General features: G+C 46.7%; 1 protein-coding gene across 1 annotated transcript in view; it reads left to right on the forward strand.

The window, feature by feature from the left end:
• The window catches only part of Myh13 (myosin heavy chain 13), a 56179-nt gene extending 33147 nt beyond the window's left edge, over positions 1 to 23032 (forward strand). Inside the window, exons 22-39 of the mRNA NM_001427462.1 lie at positions 2025 to 2201; positions 3093 to 3238; positions 3345 to 3435; positions 4197 to 4586; positions 9092 to 9218; positions 9305 to 9423; positions 11134 to 11330; positions 12194 to 12377; positions 13409 to 13574; positions 14216 to 14340; positions 15562 to 15870; positions 15950 to 16153; positions 18525 to 18650; positions 18924 to 19094; positions 20451 to 20555; positions 20654 to 20749; positions 22355 to 22489; positions 22928 to 23032. Coding sequence (NP_001414391.1) covers positions 2025 to 2201; positions 3093 to 3238; positions 3345 to 3435; positions 4197 to 4586; positions 9092 to 9218; positions 9305 to 9423; positions 11134 to 11330; positions 12194 to 12377; positions 13409 to 13574; positions 14216 to 14340; positions 15562 to 15870; positions 15950 to 16153; positions 18525 to 18650; positions 18924 to 19094; positions 20451 to 20555; positions 20654 to 20749; positions 22355 to 22489; positions 22928 to 22942 — 2883 coding nt within the window. The 3' untranslated portion in view covers positions 22943 to 23032. The remainder of the gene's footprint in view (positions 1 to 2024; positions 2202 to 3092; positions 3239 to 3344; positions 3436 to 4196; positions 4587 to 9091; positions 9219 to 9304; positions 9424 to 11133; positions 11331 to 12193; positions 12378 to 13408; positions 13575 to 14215; positions 14341 to 15561; positions 15871 to 15949; positions 16154 to 18524; positions 18651 to 18923; positions 19095 to 20450; positions 20556 to 20653; positions 20750 to 22354; positions 22490 to 22927) is intronic.
• Positions 23033 to 23894: the final 862 nt, after the last annotated feature.

Consider the following 23894-nt stretch of genomic DNA (forward strand, 5'->3'; position numbering starts at 1 on the left):
CCAGCCTGGTCTACATAACAAGTTCTAGGAGAGCCAGAGCTACATAAGAACCTTGTATAAAAGGGAAGGGAGGGAGGGAGGGAAGGAGGGAGGGAGGGAAGGAGGGAGGGAAGGAGGGAGGGAGGGAGGGAGGATCTATATATCCTATGCTCCCAACAATTTTGTTTTGGTGTAGACTAAGGAAGTTTCCCATCAGGGTTTGGGAAACATATATGAAAACATATATATGGATGCTTTCAGTAGCTTTGCTTGGGACAGAACAGGGAACCATGTCATAGGATGTGTTAGAGTCACAGGGAGAGCACAGTGCTCCATTGGGGCATCAGGTGGGGTGAATCAGGTAACAGAGACGAATATGAAGCAGCTGGTGCTCAGTGGGGAGGAGAGCACGTGAAGTGAACACAGAGTGCGTGCACACAGCACAGAAGTGTAAGCTTGACAAGAATGCTTATGTGCAGGGCACGGTTCACCTAATAAGGGCTACCCATGAGCAGGACAAAGGATGAAGCCTGCTGGACATGAGAGGACAAGGACAGATGACACTCAGAGTCAGTGACGGATAAATGATAGCAAGTAATGGAAGTGGACAACAGGGAGGGTGGAGACTGCAGCTAATCCTGTCCTCCAGCTGCCCATCCCCCCCCTTAGCAGCCATGATTCAGTCCCAACACTGCTGGGGGTTTAGACTTCCCCAAGGAGCCAAACATCAGGATATAGGGTAGACTCTCATTTTTCCAATGTCGATAGCATTTCAGAAAACATTACAAATTAAATATATTGCTGGTTGGATTCAGGTCCCAGGTGAGAGCTACCAACCTCCTACCTGGAAGCTTCTGTTTATTGCCTGAAAGCCCCACGTGTGGTGTCCCCCAGCCCCTTCCTGCCAGCCCCTGGATTTTCTGCCTCACACCTCAGGCTTCTCCCTCCCCCACCCGCTTTATTCTGAACCCCTGTGAACTGCTGGGCGAGTGTTCAGAGGTGTACGGTGAGCAAGTAGACTGCTGTGCTGCCCTTCACGTGGTGCATTTGCACCTTAATGATGTCCTTCCTAGTGAACCATAATACATTCCGAAAGACTGGTCCTGATGCAGGGGTGTGAGACACCAGGATAGACCAGGGAGGAAGACGGTAGTGTTTGCCTAGCATTGATGAAGCCCTGAGCTTGATCCCAGAACCATGTGAGACTGAACATGGCTGTTTCACTCCCTAAGATACATCCATCTCGGCATATGAAAAGTAGAGGCAGGAAGGCTGGAGATTCAAGGCTACTCTTGGCTGAACATCAAGTTTGATGTCACTTTAGGCCAGGGGAGACCCTGTCTCACAAAAACGTGCAAGGCTGGCTGGTACAGTGATCTATGCCATGTCTTGGCTACTTGGGAGGCTGAAGCAGAAAAGTCTCTTAAGCCTAGGAATTTGGAGTCAGCCTAGGAACTCTATGAAGACCTTTCTTAAAAAATAAGATGAGATAAAATTAAAATAATAAACAAAGAAACTTATATTTAAAAAAACCCCGAGAACCCCATATGTACAACAATGCCAAGCAACCAGAGCTTCCAGGGACTAAGCCACTACCTAAAGACTATACATGGACTGACCCTGGACTCTGACCTCATAGGTAGCAATGAATATTCTAGTAAGAGCACCAGTGGAAGGGGAAGCCCTGGGTCCCGCTAAGACTGAACCCCCAGTGAACTAGACTGTTGGGGGGAGGGCGGCAATGGGGGGAGGGTGGGGAGGGGAACACCATAAGGAAGGGGAGGGGGGAGGGGGATGTTTGCCCGGAAACCGGGAAAGGGAATAACACTCGAAATGTATATAAGAAATACTCAAGTTAATAAAAGAGAGAGAGAGAGAGAGAGAGAGAGAGAGAGAGAGAGAGAGAGAGAGAGAGAAACCCCGAGAAACAATGTATCCCAGAATGTTAAGGAGCTAAAGACACAGGAAGGCAGCCATAGGTTCTGTTGCTGGAAGCTGCTGGGTTCATTGCTTCACTACTAAACAGGTTGCTGGCTTTCTCCTAGGTGAAGAATCTCTCTGAAGAAATGACAGCACTTGAAGAGACCATTTCCAAACTGACGAAAGAAAAGAAGTCCTTGCAGGAAGCCCATCAGCAGACACTGGATGACCTACAGGTTGAAGAGGATAAAGTCAACGGTCTCATGAAGATCAATGTCAAGCTGGAACAGCAGACAGATGACGTAAGGACGTGCGACTTCCGAGCCTGGCAAAGATGGGGCTGAGCAGGGACCAGTCTAGAGAGCTCAGATTCTAGAGTCAGAGCCTGAGTCCAGATTCCAGCTGTGCCCTGACCCCAAACACACAGGTCCAAGGTGACAAGCAGGTCACGTGACCTTGGGAGCCATCAGTTCCCACTGATGACTTAGGGGTACATACAGACAGTTAGACTTCAGAGGGCGTCTAAGGAAAGAGTTCAACACATAACATTTTCAGTAAAGCAGAAACCACTGCTATCGTTAGCATCTATAGGCATTCCAGGTTCAGTAACCTCTAATTCTTCTCTATAGTATTTAGAGCCTCATGCTAGGCAAGCATGTAGCTCAGTGGCACAGCATGCATGAGACCATGACTTCTACCTCTAACACCTCAAAATTGGAACAGAAAAATGGGCCAGGAAAATGAACCTTTTTCTCCTTCATGATGAATTACTGCTCATGACACAAGAGCCAGGTTTCAGTTAGCTGGTTTTATTCCCTCTTATGGCTAGACCTTCTGTATGTCTCTACTTCAGTAAGGCCCGGGTGTGTGTGTTTCCTGATACACCCTTGCTTTCCTGTGCCCTACACACGTACTTGAGTTTCTTGCCTGACTCCCCTCAGGGCCGGGTGGCACAGGTGAGGGAGGGGTGATTGGCCCCCACTTGTTCCTATGGGAGGTTATGCCCTGTGACAGGCCAAGAGGGAATGATCTGAACAGGGGAACCAGGAAGCCCCCCAAGATATCCGCCTCCTAAGATACAGAACACAGAAGTGGAGGACAGAAGGTTGACTTCCTTCCTTCTGGGGCTGGTGGCCACAGGACCTGGGTGCTGTGATGTGAGTAAAGCTGCTTCCCCACCTGTGTCTTCCCAGCTCGAGGGCAGCTTGGAGCAGGAGAAGAAACTGCGGGCTGACCTGGAGAGGGTGAAGAGGAAGCTGGAAGGGGACTTGAAAATGTCCCAGGAATCTATCATGGACCTAGAGAATGACGCGCAACAATTGGAGGAGAAACTGAAGAAGTAGGTGATGGGTGTCCCTTCCCTTCCATTTGGGTCTGAAAGGCAAGCATGCTCTCCTCAAAAGGCCCCTGCTTCATGCTGATTTGCTTGTTCAATCTGCTTGCAGAAAGGAGTTTGAAATGAGTCAGTTACAAACCAGAATCGATGACGAGCAAATCCTCAGTCTGCAGCTGCAGAAGAAGATTAAAGAATTACAGGTGAGGATGCCAGGGCCTTCCTAGTCGCAGAGCTGCCTGCAAGTGCCGGTTTGCTCCCTCCCATTCTTTCTTTTCTTCTCGTGTCATTATATGTGAGTCTTCCCTTTTCTTCTTTCTTCTTCCTGTTTCAGCAGCACACCACCACAGGGGGCATTTTTTAAAATAGTTTAAATTTTCTAAGTGGCGCATATACATATATATTCATATATATACATATACATATATATTCAGAATGTGACCTAAGTGGCTAATCATTGCCACTAAGAGAGCACTGACCACTGTCCCTAAGCCCAAGGTCTGCCAGTCTTCTGAGAAGAAACTGCCAGTTTCAGGTGGATATAAATCTTTCAGGATCCTGTTGCTATGTGTTTCTGTATATATTGAAGACCTAGAGAAAAATACATGGTATATATGCAAAAACTCATTCATAGTTCTTCATATTCTCAGCATGAATCTTTTCATCCTAAGCACAGGGTACAGCTTACCTCTTTCACGTATTCCGAAGGGCTTTCCCTAGTAGACTTGCACCATTGAGGTGCTGCTTGGCGTTACAAGACACTCATCACAAATGATTGGTCATTCCCCTACTGATGGACTCGTAGGCTGTTTCCAAACAACTGCCATTGGCCTTTTGTCCCCCACTAAATCATAACATGTTCTCAGCTTGGGGCTGCTTTCCCCAATCCCCTTAGCACCTAGTTGTTCTTGAAATGGATTGCTCTCCTCCCTGACAACCTTCCTAATTACAACGACCCTTTCAGGCCCGCACAGAAGAGCTGGAGGAGGAAATTGAAGCAGAGCACACAGTCAGAGCCAAAATTGAGAAGCAGCGCTCAGACCTAGCCAGAGAACTGGAGGAGATCAGCGAGAGGCTGGAAGAAGCCAGCGGGGCCACTTCAGCCCAGATCGAGATGAACAAGAAGAGAGAGGCTGAGTTCCAGAAACTTCGCAGGGACCTGGAGGAGGCCACCCTGCAGCACGAAGCCACAGCAGCCACCCTGAGGAAGAAGCACGCAGACACTGTGGCGGAGCTTGGAGAACAGATTGACAACCTGCAGCGGGTGAAGCAGAAGTTGGAGAAGGAGAAGAGCGAGCTGAAGATGGAGATCGACGACATGGCCAGCAACATTGAAGCAGTCTCCAAATCAAAGGTACCTGACTGACTCTCTGGCCTTGGCAGCCATGCCTTCCAACCCTGTGAGCAAGTGCAATTTGATGCTCCAAACACACTGTGTGTTGTAAATTGTTACCATCTTCCTACCTCTGCTTTTCCTAACTCTTCAAATTCCGTCAAGTCACGTGCCCTAAATAACTGAGACTGCTATAACAAAGCACCTTAGACTGGGCAATTTTATAGATAACAGAAGTGCTGCTTACAGTTTGGGAACTGGGAAATCTGAGATCAAGCAGTCAGTAGACTCAGTGTCTGGCCAGGGCTCTCTTTCTGCTTCAACGATGGTGCCTTCTCCCCATGATCCTCCAACACCAGAAGGAACAAGGGAGCCAGCTCTTACTTATTTGTTCTTGTTTGTTTGTTTGTTTGTTGTTTTTGAGGACAGTTCTGGTTCTCCCTGGCTGGCCTGGAACCCTATGTAAACCTGGCTAGTTTCAAACCCACAGAGATCTGCCTGCCTGTGCCTCCAGAATGCTAGGATTAAAGGTGTGTGCAAACATTTCCATCTTCCCACCTCTTTTATAGAGACCCTTATTCCCTATAAGGTGGATTCCTCATGACCTAATTACTAGCCCCCCTACACACACACACACACACACACACACACACACACACACACACACACACCACTCTCCACTCAGAGGCCCTACCTCTCAATGCATGGAGATTTAGTTTCAACTAATGTATTTGTGGAAAACACAAAAATGCAGAGCAAAGTTGTCCCAACTTGATTGTGCGATCATGATACCTTTCCTGACTTTTCCAGTCCATCTAGCACATACAAGATTTAAATCTATGGCTTAGCTAATACCTGGACTTTGTGAGCATGGTTTTCTCCACACCATCTTCTTACCTCACAGTATTTGTCATTGGGAGCAGCCCTTGAGACAGAAGCAACGATAGAACTGGATGTCTTGAGGAAAAAGCACAAGGGACTAGAGAGATGGCTCAATGGCTAAAAAGCATGCACTGTTCTTGCAGAGGACCTGGGTTCAGTTCCCAGCACTGGAACTCACAATGCCTATAAGATCAGCTCCAGGAGATCTAGTGGCTCTGACTTCTGATGACACCTACATCTATGTGCACATACCCTGCCCCAACATACATATACATAGATTAAAAATAAAATAAATATTTCTAAGAGAAAGAAAAAGCACAAGTCAGACGCGGTGCTGCACACTTGTAATCCCAGCACTTAGGAGGCAGAGGAAGTGGATCTTGGAGAGTTAGAGAACATCCTGGTGTAGACTGTAAGTTCCAGGACAGTCAGGGTGACATAGTGAGACCCTGTCTAAGGTGGGGGGAGGGGGTTCAAAATCATCCTCAGACACACAGTGAGGCCAACCTAGGCTATATGAGACCTTTCTTGTCTCAAAAGAAGAGGGGGAGGAGGAGGAGGGGGAGGAGGAGGAGGAGGAGGAGGGGGAGGAGGAGGAAGAGGAGGAGGAAGAAAAGGAAAGAGAGGGAGAGAGAAAAAAACAAAAGAAAAGAAAGGAATAGTCATACCTTAGTATCTTGAGTGGTTTGGTTCTAGGGCTTCCATGGACACCAAATCCATGGTGCAGGACCTCAATTGGATGGCCCAGAATGTGTACACACCCTCTCCTATTCACACCCTCTCTGGTTCACACCCTCTGCTGTGCACACTCCCATGCACACCCTCCCATTTAAATCTTCTACAACTCGCATCTCCTCAGATAACGTAAATGCTGTGAAAGTCATTATGCTCTATTATTCAGGGAATAACAACCAGAAGAAAAAGTCTGGGGTGTGGTCACCTGTGACCCCACCACTCGAGAGACAGAGAAGGTGGACTACTGTAAGTTTAAGGTCAGTCTGCTTCATAGCGAGTTCTAGGCCAGCCAGATCTACACACGGAGAGACCATGTCTCAAAAAAACCCTGAAACTGAACTAAAACTAAAATCATTTTCCCATACCGAGCACAGATCAGTTTGTTTTAGTATTTTCAATTCTCTGGGGTGCTGTTGTTGTTGTTTTGTTTTGTTTTGTTTTGTTTTGTTTTGTTTGAGTTTTTTGTTTTTTGTTTTTTAATGAGATTTCCCTGTGCAGCTGGGCTGGCCCCTGAACTTGTGGTAGTCTCCTGCCTCAGCTCCCAAGAACAAATGCTAGGATTTACAGATGTGCACCACCACTCACAGCTGTGGATCTGCTTGAGTTCAGTCTAAGGACTGTCCCTGTGAACACTGAGGATCACGTGGATACAAACTTTAGGAAACGAAGCATAAAATGAGCCTTTATTTAGTTGCTTTTTTTTTTTCTTGCTTTGAGATGATGTCCGGGATTGGGCCTAGGACTTCACACATGCTGGGCAATCATTCTGCTATTTGGTCAGACCCCTAGATAGCACATCAATACAGGTGTAAAAATAAGCAGAAAAAGGCACAGGTTACTGATGTGTGAAGACATAGCTTTCTTTCCTTTGAGAATATCTAGGAATATATTCTGTCTTCCCCTACACACACACACACACACACACACACACACACACACACACACACACACACACACGGAATTCCCAGGGCTCATCACTGTCCATGGGGCTCATGCAATTGAAGGTTCTGACACTTAAGCCCAACCACCTTCACAGCAAAGTGTCCTCCCTGTGACGTCACAGAAAATTCCCCTCAGAGAACAACTATAACCTCCTTGATTTAAGAGTTGTTCTCATCCCAGGATGTCCCAGGGTGTCCCAGGATGCACTTGGAACTGTTTGGCTGGGCTGGGAGAAACACCACAGACCCCAGTGGGGATGTGAGTGAGTCTCTCAAACAGGTTCCCAGAATGCCAGGGACTAAGCTAGAAGAAGTGTAGGAGGCAAAGTCAGGAAAGAAAAATAGGCTTGAGGAATCTCTCTCTCTCTCTCTCTCTCTCTCTCTCTCTCTCTCTCTCTCTCTCTCTCTCTCTCTCTCTCTCTCTGTATCTGTCTGTGTGTATCTCCCTCCCCGCCCCTCTCCTCTCTCTCTCTCTCTCTCTCTCTCTCTCTGTCTCTGTCTCTCTCTCTGTCCCTGTCTCTCTCTCTCTCTCTCTCTCTCTCTCTCTGTGTGTGTGTGTGTGTGTGTGTGTGTGTGTGTGTGTGTGTGTTTTACTTGAATTGAACACAGGGCCTTGCACAAGGTCTAAACAAGTGCTCTACCCCTGAGTTACCACCACAGTCCCTTTGCCATCTATTTTTAGATTCTGTTTTACATAGTATTGCTTTCTTCTCTTTTTAGGATTCATTTTATTTGGGGTTGGGAGAGCATGTGTGTGCAGGTTCCTACAGAGACCAGAAGAAATTGTTGTATCCCCTGGAGCTGCACTTACAAATGATTGGAGCTGCCTGACAGGGTGATGGGAATCAAATTCTAGTCACTCCCTGTCTTAGTTCATTTTCTATTGCTGTAGTAAAATACCTGAGGCTCTGTATGTTATAAAGAAGACAGTTTTATTGAGATGTGCCAGCGTCTATTTAGCTCAAGGAAGGACAGCAGATGACAACACATTGGTGGGAGCATTTGTTAGAGAAACATAGATGCCAGTTAGTTTTACATCAGCTCATTCTCATGCCCACGAATCTAGTGTTAAGAGACCAGCATTAATCCCTTCAGGGAATGGTACCCAAATGACCTAATTACCTCTCATGAAGCCCCTCCTTTGAAAAGTCCCCTTGATACCATCACACTAGAGGCCAAGTTTCATCTCACAGCATCTTACTTCTGGAATGGCTCTATTTCACTCTGTCCTCTCAACCTTAAAGCCCAGCATCTCTTGTTTTACATTCTTTAAGTCATTCTATCCTTTGAGTTTTCCTTTTGAGAGTTATCTTTCCTCTCAGACTCCACCCCTGCTGGAGGTCTTCTGCATGCGTCATCCTCAAACAGGTTCTGAACTCCTTGGGGACCACCTTTGATCTAATAGCCCTTCTTCTGCTGCACCTGCCTCAGACTTCCCAGTCTAAAGGAAAGCATGCACTCGCTTTATTCTATATTTAATGGGGAGGGAAGAGAAGTGAAGTCTGAAACATGAACAGGAAGTTTGAATGAACCTCATACAACTACAGGCAGATGGGAGGCTTGGGTAGTGACATCATCATCTCTATAACCTTCCCCCAGGAACCACTGTAGTGTTGAAAGAAACTACACCACGCAGGCAGGGCTTGCAGACAATATCCATTCGGCAATAGACTTACATATCTTCCAGCACGATTCCAGGGTTCCTGTGAGTAACATCATATTAGAAGCTGGTTTACTAATCACTGGACTAATACTTACCAAAGCCGACATTCCACACTATTGCTGATTAAAGAGCAATCATGCACAAAAATAAAGTAAATCCAAAATGATAATGATTCTTAAAAACGACTTTCATCTGCTCCATAGTTTCATTTAGTCCAACAAGAAGCCAGACTATCCGAGTGTCCAGTTCGGTGCTGGGTACCAGAAACCCACTTCCCCATTCCCACAGGCCTTTTTGTTTTACAGAGTAACATGGAAAGAATGTGCCGGTCTGTGGAAGACCAATTTAATGAAATCAAAGCCAAGGATGACCAACAGACCCAACTAATCCACGATCTGAACATGCAGAAGGCAAGGCTGCAGACCCAGAATGGTGAGGATGGCAAGCCTCCAGGGCCCAGTGGGAACATGGTGGTTGGCAGTCGGCCATGCTCAAGTGGAGCCGCATCTGTTTGGCAGGCGAGCTGAACCACCAAGTTGAAGAGAAGGAGTCTCTGGTTTCACAGCTAACCAAAAGCAAGCAGGCCCTCACCCAGCAGCTGGAGGAGCTTAAGAGGCAACTGGAGGAAGAGACTAAGGTGAATGAGGTTGCCTCTTTGGGGAAACAGCTGTCAGGTCAACCTGAGCAGCCAAGTAAGACGACCCTCGAGAGAGGCTGATGGGAGATGGGTGGCTGGGAGGAAAGACTGGCTGGAGGCCAATATCAACGATGCTTCATCTCTCTTTGCCCTTCAGTGTCACGGTAACCTGTTCCTGAAAGACAGGACCTAGGCAGGAGAATTTTCCTCAGGACTAGAAAGCCCTAACAAGGTGTCCCATCTCCTTTACACCTCCATGTCCCATCCGGTGACCTAATAAACATCCCCTCCAGTCAGGAGCATCCCTTCCCACCCCAGCAACTTAGAATGCTATACTCTTTGTGGGCTGCCTCTTGTATGATTGGTTCTTAAGTACCCTCTCTCCCCAAAGACTATATGACTTGAGGGAGAACCTTTTGGTGTTAATATGAAGGTAACATCATAGTGATGCCAACTTTAGCATCTAGATACCGTCTATAATCCATGTCTACCCACTGATCTGTAAACAGATAGGAATGATCTCACCACCACCACCACTGTAGCTGTGGACAGTAAATAAACTCTCGCTAGAGCAGTGTCCACAGAAAGTGCACACATGCTCGTGTTTCAAGCATTAGAATAGGAATCTAGATATTCAAAATCCCGCATGAAGGAAGTTTGCTTTGATCTGGTTGAGACTGCTGTGATGTGGGTTGGATTTACAAGGCAGCCTTTGAAATTCCCTTTATCCTTTCATTTCTAGCAAAGAACAGTACTGTATTTATCACTGGTCTTTCTATTCTGAGAGAAGGATTTTGGTGGGCCAGGGCCCAAGGAGGATTGGTGAGAACCAGAGACCGAACAAGTAGCACAGGTCACTGGAGGGGAGGGGCCATCCTCCCCCTCCTCTCACTGCAGCTGTAAGGCTCCTTCCTTAGGCAACGTTCTGTGTTTCACTGTCTCTTCTAAAAAGGATGAAAATGCAGAAATCCTTGTCCTGGGTCTTCTCTTTGGTGGTGGCACCCGAGGATGCACTGCAACCATTAAAACTAGAGCTATACATTTGCCCCTGTCATCAGTTCCCACCAGCGGTCCCCAGTGTGGAGATGCTGGCCTCTGGAGACCCCAGAGGATGCTTCGTAGGTCACAGCATCCCATCACACTGCATGAAGTAGCAAGATGAATTCCCTTTCAACTGTTTAATTCTTGCCTGAAAGGCTTCAGTGTGGACAGCAGGCTTTAGCAGTTGCTATTACTTAAGAAACAGAGGGCAAGCTTCAAGCACAGAGCCACAAATACAAACTCACTACATAGGTGCCGATCATGTTGCTTTATGTCTGTTGTAGTATAAATTTCTGTTATTTCTTATGGCAATCTGGGAGGGCATTGAGGGAGGATTTTATTATGATCTAGAACTCACCATGTGGCTCAAACTGCCCTGGAAGTCACTATCCTCCTGCCTCAACTTGCTAAGTACTGAGACTAGAATTATGTGGTACTGTGGCTGGCTAAATATTAATAGATTTCTCTTTACTATGGTGTAATAATTTCTTATAAAAGTAAATAGAGTCATGGAGAGAATTTTTTAAAAAATCAAATTTTAGGTATGCTGATAGGATAAAATCTGTGAAGCAACATGGAAATGTTTCAAATAGGGGGGAATGATTCATATCTTCTCTGGGAGGAGGCCCATGTGGATTTGCAATTGGTTATCATTGTAATAATCCCCAGGCCAAGAATGCGCTGGCCCACGCCCTGCAGTCCTCCCGCCACGACTGTGACCTGCTTCGGGAACAGTACGAGGAGGAGCAGGAAGGCAAAGCCGAGCTGCAGAGGGCGCTGTCCAAGGCCAACAGCGAGGTGGCCCAGTGGAGGACCAAATATGAGACGGATGCCATCCAGCGCACGGAGGAGCTGGAGGAGGCCAAGTACGGCCCAAGATCCCCATGGGAGAAAAGGCCCTAGAAAAAGGCTCAGAAGGGCAGTCCCCACTACCTGAAGAGAATGTCTCTCTTTCCTTTGTAGCTTTTAAAGATTTCAGGGAGTATCCCACTGCCCTAGGGACTGTCCTTCCACCTGGATCAATTGGTGACTGACTATAGACCGACTTTGCCACTAAGCATTTTAGGATTATCCTGGTGATGTAGACATGCAGCGTGACAATGGCTGAGAAATATGTCATTGGAGATTCTATCATGAGAATCTTCAAGAGTGAGTTCACTGAGGAGTCAGTGGTATGAAAGCCAGTCCTCCATATGGCCTCTTGATGGAATCAAGAGACCCAGTATTCCTGACTTATATGAACTGCTACTAGCCTAACATATAAAGTATTAGGCACTTTATAGTAAACTTCTCTTTCATAAGTAGAACAAAAAGTGTAGCACAGACAATACACGGCCCAGTGACATGGCTGTTTGAAGTAGGAAGTACTCAGCACCTATACAATGTTGCCTGTGCCAGGCTTTCCAATTACCAGCTGCACAGTAGCTTTGCTACAGTGGTTACTGCTTTCCAATGACCAGCCACTCAATAGCTTTGCTACAATGCTTACAGTGTTGCTAGTTGATGGGGGTGGGGGGCATGGCCTTTATCACTTCTCTCATAGTCTTACCCTGCCACCATTAGTTATGTTGTTCACAGCACATCATTTTGTGTACGTGACTGCACAGGAGCCTCCCCACTCACATGTCAGATCTCAGTAGCCTCCTCTAGGCTGTCCATTCTCCTTCAGTGGAATAATTACTTGCTAAAATATCCCACTCTGCTGAGACATACCATCTGGTCCCCCTAGGAAAAAGCTGGCCCAGAGGCTCCAGGAGGCAGAAGAAAACACTGAAGCATCCAACTCCAAGTGTGCCTCCCTGGAGAAAACCAAGCAGAGGCTTCAGGGAGAAGTGGACGACCTGATGCTGGATTTGGAGAAGGCCAACACAGCCTGCGCCACACTGGACAAGAAACAAAGAAACTTCGACAAGGTCTTTCCCCAACTGCTTCATGGCCATGGTAGTCTCAGCGTTAGTCTTTCACATGTGCCAGTCCTCCGTATGGCCTCTTGATGGAATCAAGAGACTCAGATGCACACAACTAGAGCCTCAATTCATGGTTGGAAGATTCGGGGAGTTTCTTCTCTGATAGTTTCTCCAAGGGAAATTTTAATCAAAGCTAATTCAAAGTCTGATGAGCTTGCCATGTAGACTGAATATGTTTAATTAATTTTTGAGCATCATGGCGCTACAAAGGGAAAATCATCCCATGTTGAATTTCACGTGATGAGTGGTAGTTCAAACATCGACATGCCTAGCTGTGGAAAATGGCTCAATGGGTAAAAACACTTGCCACTCAAGCAAGTGATCATCCTGAGTTCAGATTCTCAGCCAAATACACAGCATGAGCATCTGTGATCACAGCGCTCCTACCAGAGGATGGGAGGCACAGACAGGGAAAGCCTGCAGGCCAGCTGGTCTCCTCAAGGTGGAAGGTGAAGACTAACACCCAGGCTTGTCCTCTGACCTTGGCATGCACGTCATGACATGCTCACACCTACACGCACATACAAATCTCCCTCATAAACATACTGTACATGTAAACACACACACGCACATCATATACTCAGATACAGCCCCATACACACAAGCATGATCAAAATACTATGTAACATTTCTTATGACCATAATGGAAGAAATGAAACAGAACTACATTTTGTACGGAGCGTGGGTCTCATCTCCATGGCCTCTCATGTCTTCTCAAATTCTCCAAATATTTTGAAATCTGAGAAAATTACCTGTCAGATCAGTAATACTCAATCTGTATTTTAAGAACTCAGCAGGGCAGCTGTAGAGACATCTGGATTTGGAGTCCCTGGTCTAGAGTAGAACCAGCATTCTTTTTGTAGTACTTGCGGATGACAGGGTGAAGCCTTGGCATTGCTCACAACCTGTGTTTGAATAGTCTCTCCCATGTCCCCCAGGCTCCTCTGTTACCCATGTTCCCCATCCCTTCATCACAGGTCCTTGCAGAGTGGAAGCAAAAACTGGATGAAAGCCAAGCTGAGCTGGAAGCTGCCCAGAAAGAGTCCAGGTCTCTCAGTACTGAAATCTTCAAGATGAGGAATGCCTACGAGGAGGTGGTGGACCAGTTAGAGACGCTGAGACGGGAGAATAAAAACCTGCAAGGTGAGCTCCCTCAGGAACACAGCTGGGTTATACTGCCCTCCCTTCTCCTGCCAACTCCAGCCCTCTCAGCCACAGCTTCCTCCTTCCCATGACCTTATAACATCCTCATCTATCAAACCTCAAATTTACTAGTGCTCCCTAAGGCTTAAAACCTTTTCATGAAAGGTGCAATGGCCCCGGATTCTTATTTTGAGGATTGGAGCTACCTAGTAAGCTGCTAAGCCTGCTGCTCTTACAATATAAGAGACTTCAGGGATTCTCCTCTTCAAGTGACTTTGCGTCCTTGAGCCTGTTACTAAAGTTCTTAATGACTTCAGAACTTCTGACTGATAAAAATTAGACAGCATCCAGGTTTCCCCAAGTCTCTACTGATTTCTGAAAGACTCAGAGTCTGAGTTTTCTGGTCCTTCATGATGTGTATACTTAAGGTCATAAAGAATTCTCTTCTTGTTGTTCATTCTCTACATAGTTCAGGTAAGGCAACACTTCTGCGTCTGTGTCTCCACGTCCTCAGAACAACTTCCTGTGTTCTTTCCTCTGTAAATGCCATGCATGAACTGCCATCCCCTAAGTTGTCTGGCAAACACCTATGCTGTGAGCTGGAGCCTTTTGAAATCCTAAATCAAGCCTGTCTTTTGCAGAAGAGATTTCTGACTTAACTGAGCAGATTGCAGAAACGGGCAAAAACCTCCAGGAAGTGGAAAAGACAAAGAAGCAAATGGAACAGGAAAAGTCTGACCTCCAGGCTGCTCTAGAAGAGGTGGAGGCAAGTGGCTTGTCTGGAATCAGATAGGGACCGGAAAGAGAGAGCATCCATCCACCCACATGGAGCCCTTCCAGCCAGAGGTTTGGAGTCCCCACTGGGAAGAGCAGCCAACCAGCCCTGGGTCATTTATCCCCTCGTGTCATTTATCCTATGTCCCCTTTGAGAATAAATGTGTTAATACCCTCAATATCTCCCTCTCACCAGCATTCCAAGAGCCAACTCAGTTGCATACACAGTCATACAGAATCTTTGGGTCATCAAAATAGACCCAGAGTCTCCTGGTATCACGATCAGTAGGTGTCTGTATAGAGCAACCAGCCAGCTGAGATGTTTCTGGAATTTGGTTCATGCAGGGTAACAGTAGAGCAGCTGTCCTGAACCTATAGAGACTAGATCAGTTCTTGAATTATAGTCACTGTTAAATACACCATTTATAAAAATATACATTTACCAGCTCAAATGATGTTCTGCCCCTATCAAGATGTAAGATTATGTAATAGCAGATACAAAGCTTTAGACAGACTCTTGGGGACATTCGCTAACCCATCGAACGCTCAAACCTCAGAGCACTGTTCCATGTGTGAGCATCACGATGCCATATTTAGCACAGTTCGAAAGAGAATGCTCACTGAGGGTAATGCCCAGGTATAGTGGCCCACGCCTGTAATCCTCGCATCCAGAAGGATCATGAGTTTAAGAACAGCTTGGGTTGGATGTGAGGGCAATATGACTGTGACATGTCACCCATTGATTACTAGGGTTGATTCAAGCTGCTAGGCAGGTATCCCATTTGTCCCTTAGGCCCCATTTGCATCCCTTCCAAACTGCCTGCTCAGTCAAAGAAGACAGCTTCCCCCAAAGAGGAGGACTGATCTTCTGCCAAGGGTATATAAGTAGCTGCTTTCCCCTGCTAGAACCTCCAAACAAGCTCTCCCAGGCTAGCCTGGACCACATGACCCTATCTCGAAAGAAAGGAAGAAAGGAAGGAAGGAAGAAAGAAAGAAAGAAAGAAAGAAAGAAAGAAAGAAAGAAAAGGAAGGAAGGAAGGAAGGAAGAAAAGAGAAGGAAGAAAAGGAAGAAAGAAAGAAAGAAAGAAAGAAAGAAAGAAAGAAAGAAAGAAAGAAAGAAAGAAAGAGAGAGGAGGAGGAAAGAAGGAAAGGAGGAAAGAAGAATAGTTGAATAGTGTTACTAACAAAATTCCTGTTGCTCCTTTGTTCTTAGGGTTCCCTGGAACATGAGGAGAGCAAGATCTTGCGTGTCCAACTAGAGTTAAGCCAGGTAAAATCTGAGCTTGACCGCAAGGTCACAGAAAAGGATGAGGAAATCGAACAAATAAAAAGAAACAGCCAGCGTGCTGTGGAGGCCATGCAAAGTGTGTTAGATGCAGAAATCCGAAGCCGCAACGACGCCCTGAGGCTCAAGAAGAAGATGGAGGGTGACCTCAATGAGATGGAGATTCAGCTGAGCCATGCCAACCGCCAGGTGGCAGAGACCCAGAAACACTTGCGCACGGTCCAAGGCCAGCTTAAGGTAAGCATCAGTCAGTTTGGCACCTCTGGGCTCATGGTTCACACTGAAGCTCTGCCATCACTCCTGGTTTCCCTTCAAGGATTCCCAGCTGCACCTGGACGATGCCCAGAGAAGCAATGAGGACCTCAAGGAGCAGCTGGCCATTGTGGAGCGCAGGAATGGCCTCCTGCAGGAGGAGCTGGAGGAAATGAAGGTGGCCCTCGAGCAGACAGAGCGGACCCGCAGGCTGTCAGAGCAGGAGCTGCTGGACTCCAGTGACCGTGTCCAGCTGCTCCATTCCCAGGTGCGCTGTCTCCTCAATTCAGGTCCACCCTGGGACAGACAAGGCAGTGGCTCAGCCAGATGCTTTCTCTCCCCAGGAAACTACTCCACAACACCGCACACCCCCACCTCATGGTCCACGGGAGGAGGGGGTGGGGACGGGGATGGCAAAATGTGGTGTGGTACAGATATTGCCGAATTCCCCACTCCTCCCAGACTAGCAGTCAGGACTAAGCCAGGGAAACGTTGACTTTTTTTTTTTTTTATTAACTTGAGTATTTCTTATATACATTTCAAGTGTTATTCCCTTTCCCGGTTTCCGGGCAAACATCCCCCTCCCCCGTCCCCTTCCTTATGGGTGTTCCCCTCCCAACCCTCCCCCCATTGCCGCCCTCCCCCCATAGTCTAGTTCACTGGGGGTTCAGTCTTAGCAGGACCAAGGGCTTCCCCTTCCACTGGTGCTCTTACTAGGCTATTCATTGCTACCTATGAGGTCAGAGTCCAGGGTCAGTCCATGTATAGTCTTTAGGTAGTGGCTTAGTCCCTGGAAGCTCTGGTTGCTTGACATTGTTGTACTTTTGGGGTCTCGAGCCCCTTCAAGCTCTTCCAGTTCTTTCTCTGATTCCTTCAACGGGGGTCCTATTCTCAGTTCAGTGGTTTGCTGCTGGCATTCGCCTCTGTATTTGCTGTATTGACTTTTAATTGATAGAGCTCTGAGCTCTGTTTGATCAGAAGGGAAGATGAAAGATCTTGCAGGCCGTATGCTGTGGAACTGGAGCAAGGAAGCAGAGGAGAATTCATAGAGGAAATGCAGGTTAAGAAAACCCTTATCCAAAATACATATGGCAGGCTTACTCGGGGCGGGGCGGGGGGGGATGGGAGGGACTGTTTCTGATTTGGGGTGATTTGCATGTATGAATATTTGCATATGCATAATGAGAAGTAGTGGAGGTTGAGGACAAGCCTAAACCTGAAACTCATGTCTTTGTACACATACCCTGAAGAAGACTTGACTACAGCTCATTGCATGAGGTTGGATGTAGAATTCTGCACTTTGGTATCATGTTGCTACTCAGAGGTTTTAGATTTTTGGATCTTACCTGAATTTCAGAAGTTCAAATGAGAACGAATGCTCAACCCGTAAATTAAGCTGAAATCTTAGGATACTTGGAATCCCCCCCCCAAAAAAAGCCCTGATTTTATTAATTTCATAAAAATTTTAAAGATGCCCAGTCTAAAACATATAAAGCATAAGTAGAGAAACAGAAGGAAAAATGAAATGCTCGACGCATTTGGATTTCTCATTCGTAGATCTTTGTGAATTACATAAATATTAGGCTTTTGTAAAACTTAATCTTTTTCAACTTCTTCCTTTCATTTAACAATGTGTCCAGAATATATCCCTAACTCTCAAATTAGTTTTCAATGCCAATGCCGTGGGTTTCAATAGTTTAAAAAAAAAAAAGCAGGCTTTGAAAATGGAATATGATGACTGCAATCTATCCTCTGTGGCTGGCTATTTCAAATTGTTACCAATAAAATTCTTAACTCTTATAAAGACTAATTAACATTGTCTTTAAAGACTAAATCTTTGCATTCGCCTGGGATAACTATTGTCAATATTTCTGGAAGAAAATAAATGTCAGGGCTAGAAGAGTAAAGGCATTTATATATAACCTTTATATATAACCCATATAAATTACTTTTTAACAAAACTGTCCCAAATTTATTCCCATATATTGTCTTGTGAGGACTTGTTTCCAAACTCTAAAAGCCCCTAGCTGTTAAATCTTCACCAACTTTATTGTTGAAGCAAACATCATTGGCTTATTATTATTATTATTATTATCATTATCATTTATTAGTATTTCTTACTAAGGATGAGATAAATCATTTCATCACTTGAGTGTCCATCATATTTCTTATGCATTTCCACTGTTCTCTTTGCCTCTTTTTCTTACTAATACATCTTATTTAGGTAAGGACGAGACTGTTTTTCATAGATAGATAATGTTTTCTAGTTTGTCATCACTGTTCCCATTTCAATTCCATGCATGGCCTATTTTAATCAGTGGAAATATTTTTCATTGTACATAGATGTGTCTATCAATCACGTTCTTGTTCTAATGCCTTTTACTGAATAATCTATCCATCCTCAAATGTTTAAAATTCTCCCTTTATCATTTACCCAATTTTCTGATGGACAGCTCTTGGCTCTGTTTCAGAACTTTCTGTTCAGTCAGGAATGATATTGTCCCCAGCAGAGCACTCATGTGGAAGATAAGAATCGAACATGGCTGTGATTCAGTTCCCTCCCCGCCCGCTGCCCTCCCTCACTATTGTTTTAAGTGCCTGTATGAAACCTTCACCCTCAGATCTAATTTTTCTCGTAGAACACAAGCCTGATAAATACCAAGAAAAAACTAGAGGCTGACTTGGCTCAGTGCCAGGCAGAGGTGGAGAACTCCATCCAGGAGTCCAGAAACGCAGAAGAGAAGGCCAAGAAGGCCATCACTGACGTAAGCATCACTCTCTGCAGAGATGGCAGTGGGAGATGAGGAAGGTCTTCAGACCCCGGGCGTGGAAAGGCGGTTTCGTCTCTTCTGAGCACAGCCAGTCTCTGGTGGCTTCCTGGAGAGATGTCAGGAGAAATGGGGTCCTTAGAGAGGCAAAGTGGGGTGTGAGGACTGGGAGGGGAGGGGAGGCTCCATGCTCAGGTTTGCAGCATTGTCTGTGCACTCTGGGTGGCACTGGGTGAGTATCCTACTAGTGTGTCCTGTGAACTGACCCAGGCCGCCATGATGGCGGAGGAGCTGAAGAAGGAGCAGGACACCAGCGCCCATCTGGAGCGGATGAAGAAGAACCTGGAGCAGACGGTGAAGGACCTGCAGCACCGTCTGGACGAGGCTGAGCAGCTGGCGCTGAAGGGCGGCAAGAAGCAGATCCAGAAACTGGAGGCCAGGGTGGGTGATTTGAGAAGGCACTGGCCTTCCATGTGGTTCTTCTTTCAGCCATCTTGGGTAGAACCATGAACCAGAAACTTAGATTTAGGTGGTGGGAAAGCCTCCCCTCCCCAGGGTCTTATTGTGTAGAACTCACAATGTAGATCAGGCTGGCCTCTAAGAGATCTACCTATCTCTGTCTTCCAGGGCTGGGATTAACAGGGTACACCAACACACTCAGCAAAGAGAACACCTTTTGATGTTCACTTCCTCTTGCCCATGTAGATGCATAGTTATACACACATATAGGGAAGATGTTCTATGCTCATTAAATTCCCCACTTGGGCATGAGTTCTAGTTCTGATCAAGCTTCATTTTTGATAAGCAGTGCTTCTGCTGTATAAAGTCTCTCTGTCTGTTAATCTCAGATTATTCGCTTTCCCGATTGCTTTCCCAATCTCTACATGCAACTGCTGCTGTGCGGTACATCCCGCTCCGTCTGCAAAAGAGTGTGATTGGTCTATCTTCCCCCACATTAGTGCCCCAGAGAAACTTCGCCTCCCCTAAAGTCCTACACTCGCTTTCTGAGCCTGCCTCACGGTTATTCATTTACATGGCTGATCACTGTTTTGTTTCCTCAGCCTCTTGACGGTTCCTTTCAGATCTGTGTTGGATTGCTTGAATCATTTTTTAAATGGGCTGCATAAACAATTGACATTTCAGAGAAGGGCTGCGTGGAGGTGGCTATTAGAATATCTCTTTTGTCCTGGGGAAAAGAGAAAATGGGAGAGTGGGCAGGAATGAGGAGGAGGAGGAGGAAAGAAGAGAGAATTTTCCCAACAGGAAGTCCCTGGTGCAATTGTTCTTTATCGGAGCCTCGCTAGGACAGGGCTGCTAGACACATGGCTTCTTTTAAATATGCAAAAGTTTTTACTTTTGCCCCTCTGCTCTAAACAAAAAAGTTGCTTCCTTTCCTTTCCCATGAGGAGGAGCTTAGACCCATCCTTCTCTTGGAGCCCTTCCGGAAGGGAAGTAATAAGTCCCATGAGACCTGCTGGATTTTCCAAGCTTGTCTGGGAGCCTACAGTCACCTTACCCTGAGACAGACACTTTTGAGTGTCCTCCAATCCCAGCTGCTCAGTTTCACAAGTCCAATAAAGCTTACAGAGGCCTGGAGAGAAAGCCTTGGGGTGAGGACCTGAAAAAAGAAGACGTGTTGTTTGACATAGAGCCCAAAGGAAGCCTGCTCCCCCTAGGAACTTTCAAAGTTGAACTGATTGGTCTTGAGGTCACCTTTGAATGACAGGCATGTGAGTCTGTGAAAGAAAGCTGGCCGCCTTGACCTCACTTCTGGGGTATACGCTTTACCCCACACAGGTGCGGGAGTTGGAAAGCGAGCTGGATGCAGAGCAGAAGAGAGGAGCTGAAGCTCTGAAGGGGGCCCACAAATATGAGCGCAAAGTCAAAGAGATGACTTACCAGGTAGCAAGCTCCAGACCCTCAGGCATTGCTATGTGGGGCAGACCCCAGCACAGGGAGCCAGGGGCTGAAGGTCTCTGCTGTTGATGCTCTGTTTATAGGCCGAGGAGGACCGCAAGAACATCCTCCGACTCCAGGACCTGGTAGACAAGCTGCAGGCCAAAGTGAAGTCCTACAAGAGGCAGGCAGAAGAGGCTGTGAGTACAGGAGGTCCCCATGTACCTTGTCCCCCAATGGTGTATCCTTATGAAGCCTGAGCGGGAGTCAATGCCTGATTAGAATTATTCAGCCCCAGGTCTGACTTGGCACCTGCAGATCACACACAGAAACACCAGCCCTTTCTGCTTCCTTGGTCTGTGGTTTGGAATCTTCTCCATCTCCAAGTCTTCTGTACCCTCATAACTCCCCAACTTCTCCCAGCCACCTCCTTCCCCAACCTACATTTCCTTATCCAATCCCACCCTGGTTCATTCTGTCTTCCCCAGAGCATCTCAGCTCACTCTGCTTACCTTGCAGCACTGCAACTCTCCCAGACCAGACCAGACCAGACCAGACCAGACCAGACCAGACCAGACCAGGGCAGACCAGGGCAGACCAGATCAGATCAGATCAAATCAGATCAGACCAGATCAAATCAGATCAGACCAGATCAGACCAGACCACCCATTGGCACTGGCTCTGCTCTGAAACACCTCATCTCAATACTTATCATCCCACCACACTCTACTTTCCCAGTCCCTCACCCCCACCCTTCCTCAGCAACACCCTCATGCTCCCTTTCCATCCCTATTTAACTGCCTCCTGACCAAATAGGTAAAATCAACAGGAAAAACAGGAGACAGGCCCAAACCAATGCTTTGAAAGATGTCCTGCCCAGGCATTGGGTCTGAGGGCTACAAATAGCAAAATTCCGGGGCCAGGATACAAAGTAGCTTTTCTCTTTATAGAAAATAAATCATGCAGGCTGGTTTTCCAGCACCAGTCTGTGAACTCCAGCACTTCCAAAATAGAGGCAGCCTCAGGCCAGTCTGCACTACATGGAGATAGCCTGACTCTAAAAATTAAATGAAAAGAAAAATGCCATCCTACTAAGGGTAAACTAGTTGTCTTCAAGGATGTCTCTGACTTTATAGCTAATATGTTAATTAACTCTCCAAAGTAAAAGGGCCCTCTAGACTAGAGCCTTTTCTGCCATGTGTTGGCTTTGGGACTGTAGTGTTACCTGCAGAGCATCTCTGAAAACCAGTGTTTGAAGGAAGAAATGACTGGGGTATGGCCTCTCCCTTTGCCCTCTTCCTTCCCTGCTCAGGAGCCTGGTCAGTTGCTTGCAATAACAACACCAGAACCAGTTAACTTGCACACATCACATTAGTAGAGTCCCAGCAGGATGGTACAGAGCCACATAGTCTGTCCCAGATACATGGCAATTATCACAGACATAAAACAAAAGGGACTTGGACCAAAGGTCTGATGCCTTCAGGGGCCTTCAGAGTACTCTGGACCTGGGTCATCTCCTGGTTGTATGGGTTGCATGGGAGAGCTAGTATAGAGAGGGAGTTTAGGGGGCCATGTGGTGGTCCTTGGGAGAAGAACAAGAAGAGCTTACAAGGAGCCCCTAGTTAGCCTAACACCCCAGCTGTGATCAGGACACTTTCATCATCCACAAGAGAACTAGGCTCATCTTCCCTTACCACTCTCAGCGGAGACACTGCTCACACTCTCCTGGTTCCCTCCACTCCTCAGAACCCAAGAGTCACAGAGAGGTTCCGTAACTGTACAACCTCCATCTTCTTTCCGTGCAGGAGGAGCAAGCCAACACACAGCTATCCAGGTGCCGGAGGGTCCAGCATGAACTAGAGGAGGCTGAGGAGAGGGCAGATATCGCTGAGTCTCAAGTCAACAAGCTAAGGGCCAAGAGCCGTGATGTGGGAGGCCAGGTAACAGCAGACACTTGAGAACTATGTCTTCCCAACAGGTTCCTCACACTCAGGACAGACAGACAGACCAACGAAAGAGAGCTTGGAGGATGCCTTTTGGTGCCTTCATCCTTGCCACTGGTCAAACACCCACTTATGCCATTTTAGCACAGACTCTTGTGTACCAGGCTCTTTCAAGGGGCACAGGGGGACAGGCATGTTATTCCCCTTGTCTCTCTGTTGTTAGAGATACAGTTCAGGAAGCCCCTGCTTTTCAGATGACTTGTCCTCTCCCAAGAAGCTTAACTGGTTTCTTTGTCAACACAGAGTGAGGCAAAGCCATTTCTTAATGCCATTTTCCTGAAGTTCCAGACTTTGCATCTGCTCTCCTTGATGGGGATGCGGGGCCTCCCATGGAGTTTGACTCATTTCCTGTGTACAATTTCTTTTCTCCCACAGAAGATGGAAGAATGAGGCTCTCCCGAGGCTCGTTGCCATGGGCCACCTCCAGGAGAGCAGAGGGAGACTGGGAAAAATAAACCCTCCTGCATACTCAACATCCAAGCTCTGCTGTGTTTGTTATTGTGGGGTTGAGTTTCAGATTCTAGTCTGCTTTGTTGTAAATGGTAAGAAAGTTAGAAATGGGGAAACATTTGCTCATTGCCTCAAGTAGAGAAGGTAAAAGCACAGCCTATTTCCAGGTGAACTTCCAGTGTCTACAAACACTTTAAAATAAAGACCAGGCTGGGGTGTGGCTCAGTGGGAGACCATTTGCCTGATAAATGCAAGACTCTAGTTCCCATCCTCAGCACCACACACCAAAGAAGTAAAACTCAAACCAAAGACCCTGTGTCAGCGCACACCTGATGCCTGTTAAAATAGCTCTCCCCAGAAAGATGAAAGCTAACAAGGGTTGGTGACAACAGAGACATACAGAAACCCTTGTGCACTCTTGCTGATAAAGTGAGTGGGTCTGAAAGACCCTCAGATTGAGGAGACCCTTGCTCCATCCCTGAGGATGTCCGACACCCCACAAACACACGGGACTCACTCCTCGATGCAATAGCAAGAGGCTTTATTTGATTAACCAGTGTACTGGGGCTCGGCACGGTCCTCACGCAGGAGGGATGTGAGAGCCATGAACAGCAGAACCATACAGCTTATAAAGGCAAAAACCACATCTAAGGTAAAATAAGGTCACACTGGGGAGGGGGTGTAGGGGCAATAGTTAAACTGAGGGTGGCAAGTTCTGGTAGGCCTCACCCATCTGGTCTAACTGATATCCGTGTTCGCACCTCCACACCTGGCTTGGTTTGAACACTTCTGAGAAATGTTGTGCAAAGTTCAGGGCATATTTATCAAGATCAGCTGTTAGCAATGTTCCTGCAGTTTCCTGATATGAGCCATCGGGGTAGGTCAACAGCTC

The sequence above is a fragment of the Rattus norvegicus genome, chromosome 10 (assembly GCF_036323735.1).
Source record: "Rattus norvegicus strain BN/NHsdMcwi chromosome 10, GRCr8, whole genome shotgun sequence".
NCBI lineage: Eukaryota > Metazoa > Chordata > Mammalia > Rodentia > Muridae > Rattus > Rattus norvegicus.